Source organism: Polyergus mexicanus, unplaced genomic scaffold (assembly GCF_030449975.1).
Source record: "Polyergus mexicanus isolate NDT 795.1 unplaced genomic scaffold, iyPolMexi1.0 SCAF_29, whole genome shotgun sequence".
Lineage (NCBI taxonomy): Eukaryota > Metazoa > Arthropoda > Insecta > Hymenoptera > Formicidae > Polyergus > Polyergus mexicanus.
The window spans coordinates 370119-375000 of record NW_027223349.1 but is presented as its reverse complement, the minus strand read 5'-3'; the positions used below and the strand labels follow the sequence as shown (position 1 = coordinate 375000).

Below are 4882 nucleotides of genomic sequence, written 5' to 3'. Positions count from 1 at the left end.
GACGCACGTGAAGAAAACGGTGTATAGCGAGATGGTGCCCGCTTGCGATCTCGTCGACGAGGTTTTCGACGTGTCGAATAATTGGTGCGCCGGCTGCGAGACGAGAGCTTTGTTCTACATCGAGAATTACGACGAGGAGGAGACGTGGTTTATTTGTAAAAAATCTTGGCGTTCGTTAGACGACGAGTGACGAGATGGAGGCGCGCGATCTTCTCGATAGTGCGCGGGACGTCGCGACGGGGGACGCGTATCGCGCGTGGGCGCGACGGTGCGACGAGTGTCTCGAGTCTCTGCGGGAGAGATGTCGAAGAGAGCGCCGAGGGAGATCGACCGGAGCGATCAATTCTCTTATCGCTCGAATCGTTCGATTAACGGGCGCGAGAGACGATCTGCGTCGACGTTTCGAACGCGTGGGAGGCGGTGTAGAGGAACGCGAGGGATTCTCGTGGTCCGAGATCGAGACGGCTTTCTCTAGACGCGTTTTAACCGGCGCGGTTATTAATTTCGATTATATCGAACCTCGACGATTTCTCGAGGATGCTAGAGATACCGTGCTCGATCGAATACGCGATGTTATGAATAAATATAACGGTATTAAGGTTAATACCGTGTTTATTGGCGAGTTCGTTTCGGGCGACAAGATCGATGTTAAGACTATTGTCACGAAGAATTATTCGCTTCTACCTCTTTCCGACTTGCGAGAGTGGTACGAGAAGCGAGTGGTCGACGCTACTCTAGCCTCGTTGGAAGAATTTCAGGAGCGCGATAGCGGATGGGCGTTATCGCGAATATTCAATTTAACTGTGAACGTGAACAGATACAATCCTATGCACGCGGGATGTCACGTCAAATTGCCGCGAGAGATCGTGTTAAAGAGAGCGGTGATAAACGTGCAATCTAATGACAATGCGTGTTTCGCATGGGCGGTGGTCGCCGCTCTGTATCCAGCTGAAAAAAACGCGGGTCGGGAATCTTCGTATCCGCATTACACGACGGTGCTGAATCTGAAGGGCGTTAAATTTCCTATGAGTTTGAACAAAATTACTAGATTCGAACGTATTAACGACATATCTATTAATGTGTATACCGTTCGAAGTAAAAAGGAGGGAAAAGGCGGTTGTCGCGTTGTTCCTTTGCGTCTCACTGACGATAAAAAGGACAGACACGTTAATCTGCTGTATTTTAACGATACGACGCGACGAGATGACGCGACGCATTTCGCGTGGATCAAGAATCTGTCGCGACTCGTCGGCTCGCAACTGAGCGGTAGACGACATAAATCGCATATATGCGATCGGTGAGTATTAATTAAAAAAATCGTCGCGCGATGTTGATAATGCGCGAGATTTAAAATGTGCGTTATGTCGCAGATGCATGCACTATTTTCGAACGAGCGATAAGTTATCGGCTCACAGCGTGGACTGCGGAAGGATGAACGAGTGCGCTATAGTCCTTCCTACCAAAGACGACAAATGGTTAGAGTTTCGCAACTATAGTAGAAAGGAGCGACTTCCATTCGTGGTGTACGCTGATCTCGAATGCGTACTGAAGAAGAAAGAGGAGAGGAGAACGTCGAATACATCTATCGTTCAGCATCACGAAGTCTATAGCGCCGGATATTACGCGCGATGCGCGCTGGATGGCGTTAGCTCTACTTACAGAGCTTATCGCGGTGAAAATTGCGTATTGTGGTTCGTTAAAGAACTGCACGATCTAGCGCTTCGCGCGAAGACTATTCTCGATATCGATGCTCCTATGACGAATCTTACATCGGATGAATGGGAGAGATTCGTAAACGCGACGTGCTGCAGCATATGCGAGAAACCGTTCGAATTGGGAGACGCTCGCGTGCGCGATCACTGTCATCTGACTGGACGGTACAGAGGTCCGGCGCATTCGAATTGTAATTTAAATTATAAGGATACTTACGTAATTCCCGTATTTTTTCACAATTTATCGGGTTACGACGCGCATTTTATCATTAAAGATGTAGCTAACGCTTTTCCCGGCAGCGTGGAAATATTGCCGATAACGAAAGAAATGTATATCTCTTTCACGAAGAACGTCGAAGATGCGTGGGACGAGGGAAGGTTCGGGAAACGCTTGAAATTGCGTTTCGTGGATTCTTTCAAATTTCTAAGCGCGAGTCTCGAGAAATTGGCGTCGTATCTAGACAAAAGCGAATTGAGGATCGCGCGTTCGGAATTTTCCGATCTTAGCGACGCCGATTTCGAGCTTCTCGCGCGAAAGGGTGTATTTCCGTACGAGTATGTCGACGATGTAGATAAATTGTTAGAGACTCGTCTACCGCCGCGCGAGGCTTTTTACAGTTCGCTAACCGGTGACGCGATATCTGAGAGTGATTACGCGCGCGCGATAAGAGTCTGGAAGCGATTTCGCGTCGAAACGTTAGGCGATTATAGCGATTTGTATTTAAAGACCGACGTTCTTCTATTGGCCGATGTTTTCGAAAATTTTCGTGACGCGTGTATGAGAAGTTATAATTTAGATCCCGCGTATTATTACACGTTACCGGGATACACGTGGGACGCTATGTTAAAGTATACGAGTGTGCGATTCGAATTATTAACCGACATTGATATGGTGATGTTCGTGGAACGCGGAATACGCGGCGGGCTAAGTCAATGTTCCAATAGATACGCGCGCGCTAATAACAAATATTTACAGTCATACGATCCTTCGGAACCATCGTCGTATCTCATGTACTTCGATATAAATAATTTGTATGGATGGACGATGTGTCAATCGTTGCCTTACGAAAATTTTCGATGGGTCGATAACGTTACGAGCGTTGACTTAATGTCCGTGACATCGGACTCGCCTATCGGTTATATTCTAGAGGTCGACCTTGCATATCCGTCCAACCTTCACGATTCTCACGCTGACTTGCCATTCTGCCCGACGCGCGATAAGCCGCCCGGAAAACAAGACGAGAAGCTTCTCGCCACACTGTACGATAAAAACCATTACGTAATATATTATCGCAATTTGCAGCAATGCGTTAGACACGGATTACGCATTACGAAAATACACAGAATATTGCGATTCGCGCAATCTTCATGGTTGCGCGAATACATCGAACTGAATACACGATTACGAATTAACGCGAAAAACGAGTTTGAGAAAAATCTATACAAATTAATGAATAATGCCATGTTTGGCAAAACTATGGAGAACGTACGCAATCATTCGAATGTTCGACTCGTGACTCGATGGGACGGGCGATACGGCGCGGAAGCGATGATCGCGAAGCCGAATTTTCACAGTAGAAGCGTTTTCGCGGAGGATCTCGTAGCTGTAGAATTGCGTAAACTCGAGGTTAAGTTTAATAAACCGATTTATGTAGGTATGTGTATTCTCGATATATCTAAGATTCGTTTATACGAATTTCACTACGAGTACATGTTACCATTGTATCGAGATAAGTGTAAAATAATGTACACCGATACGGATAGTCTCATTTATCGCGTCGAATGCGAGGACATATACGAGAATATGAAACGCGATATCGACAAATTCGATACGAGCGATTACGCAATGGGTAATGCGTATGGAATGCCTCTCGCTAATAAAAAAATACCCGGTGCGATGAAGGATGAGAACGCTGGCGCGATTATGACCGAATTTATTGGACTCAGAACGAAAATGTACGCGTTGCGAGTCGCCGGTAAAAGCGATACGAAAAGAATCAAGGGTGTTAAGAGCGGCGTTGTCGCGAGAACGATAACGTTTGACGATTACGCGCGCTGTCTTCGACAGGGGATCGAGATGAAGCGCGAGCAGTTTTGTATAAGATCCGAGTTACATGAGATGTATACAGTATCGGAATTGAAGATCGCGCTCAGTCCGCACGATGACAAACGATACACGATATCGGGAACTACGGATACGTTACCGTGGGGACATTATAAAATACCGTTGTAGGGAGCGAAAAAATACTATACGTTTCTTAAAACATTTAAACTTTAGTTAGTAGTTTATTGTTAGTATAAACATATTTTATAAATAATATATTACCATTGTATTTTCGATATAATTCACGGTTGCGTCGAAAAAACATCGGTAGACATTCTACGAATCGTTTCGAAGAACAAATTTGCGCGAATAATATAATTTGAATATAATTTATTGTAATAGATTTTAATAAAATAATAAAAATAAATCGGTTTTATTTATAATAGATTTTAATAAAAAATCGTGAAAATGTTCGATCAGTCTTATATATAATAGATATTGTAATAGATATTGTATAAAATCTATTATAAATAAGACTGATCGTACATTTTCACGATCTTTCTATTATGCTCTCGGAAGTGTTTTATATAGAATAATGTGAAAAAGATGTTAATGCGAGTTTTAGTATTATCATAGTGACGTAATAAAGAATGTATACAAAGCGCGAGAAAGAGTACGTATAAAGTGTGAAAGAGAGAACGCAGGATACGGCGGCCGCGTAGCGGTGCGAGAGAGAACTCGTATAGAACGCGAAAAAATTCGTATATAACGCCAAAAAACGAATTTTTTGTGTTTTTGCGATGTAAAAGTCGTGGAAACCACCATTCTGTCCAAGTCTTGGCAAATCTCGACTCGATTTGGCAAATTCGCGTTCTATTTCATTGGCATCGAACATATATTATGCTACATGCAAACGAGACAGAATGCGAGAATTTGCCATAAATCGAGTCGAGATTTGCCGCGAATTAAGCAGATCGATGATTTCCATGACTCTTTATTATATTCTTGAAAGCGTTATATATAGAGCAACGCGAGAATAAAGCCACCGCGAGAATAAAATTACCGCGAGATACGACGTTCGCTTAAGAATGCGATGAAGAATATATATAAAATATAAAAAAGAGTT

The 4882-nt window shown here is 43.7% G+C and overlaps 2 protein-coding genes across 2 annotated transcripts; both read left to right on the top strand.

The window, feature by feature from the left end:
- The first annotated feature begins 194 nt into the window (after positions 1-194).
- On the top strand, positions 195-1301 carry LOC138943655 (uncharacterized). Its single transcript, XM_070314624.1, has one exon. The coding sequence runs from the start codon at positions 195-197 to the stop codon at positions 1299-1301; it is 1107 nt and encodes a 368-aa protein (XP_070170725.1).
- A 454-nt stretch (positions 1302-1755) lies between these two features.
- Positions 1756-3945, top strand: LOC138943654 (uncharacterized). The gene is made up of 3 exons (XM_070314623.1): positions 1756-1903; positions 1988-2382; positions 2689-3945. The coding sequence occupies exons 1-3, from the start codon at positions 1756-1758 to the stop codon at positions 3943-3945; spliced, it is 1800 nt and encodes a 599-aa protein (XP_070170724.1).
- Positions 3946-4882: the final 937 nt, after the last annotated feature.

Bases quoted from the DNA above. Each gene is read 5' to 3' on its own strand.
- LOC138943655 (XM_070314624.1), top strand. From the start codon at position 195: ATGGAGGCGCGCGATCTTCTCGATAGTGCGCGGGACGTCGCGACGGGG.
- LOC138943654 (XM_070314623.1), top strand. From the start codon at position 1,756: ATGACGAATCTTACATCGGATGAATGGGAGAGATTCGTAAACGCGACG. The intron at 1,904-1,987 runs GTAATTTAAATT...TTATCATTAAAG, and splicing joins AGGTCCGGCGCATTCGAATT to ATGTAGCTAACGCTTTTCCC. The intron at 2,383-2,688 runs GTCTGGAAGCGA...AAATATTTACAG, and splicing joins ATTACGCGCGCGCGATAAGA to TCATACGATCCTTCGGAACC.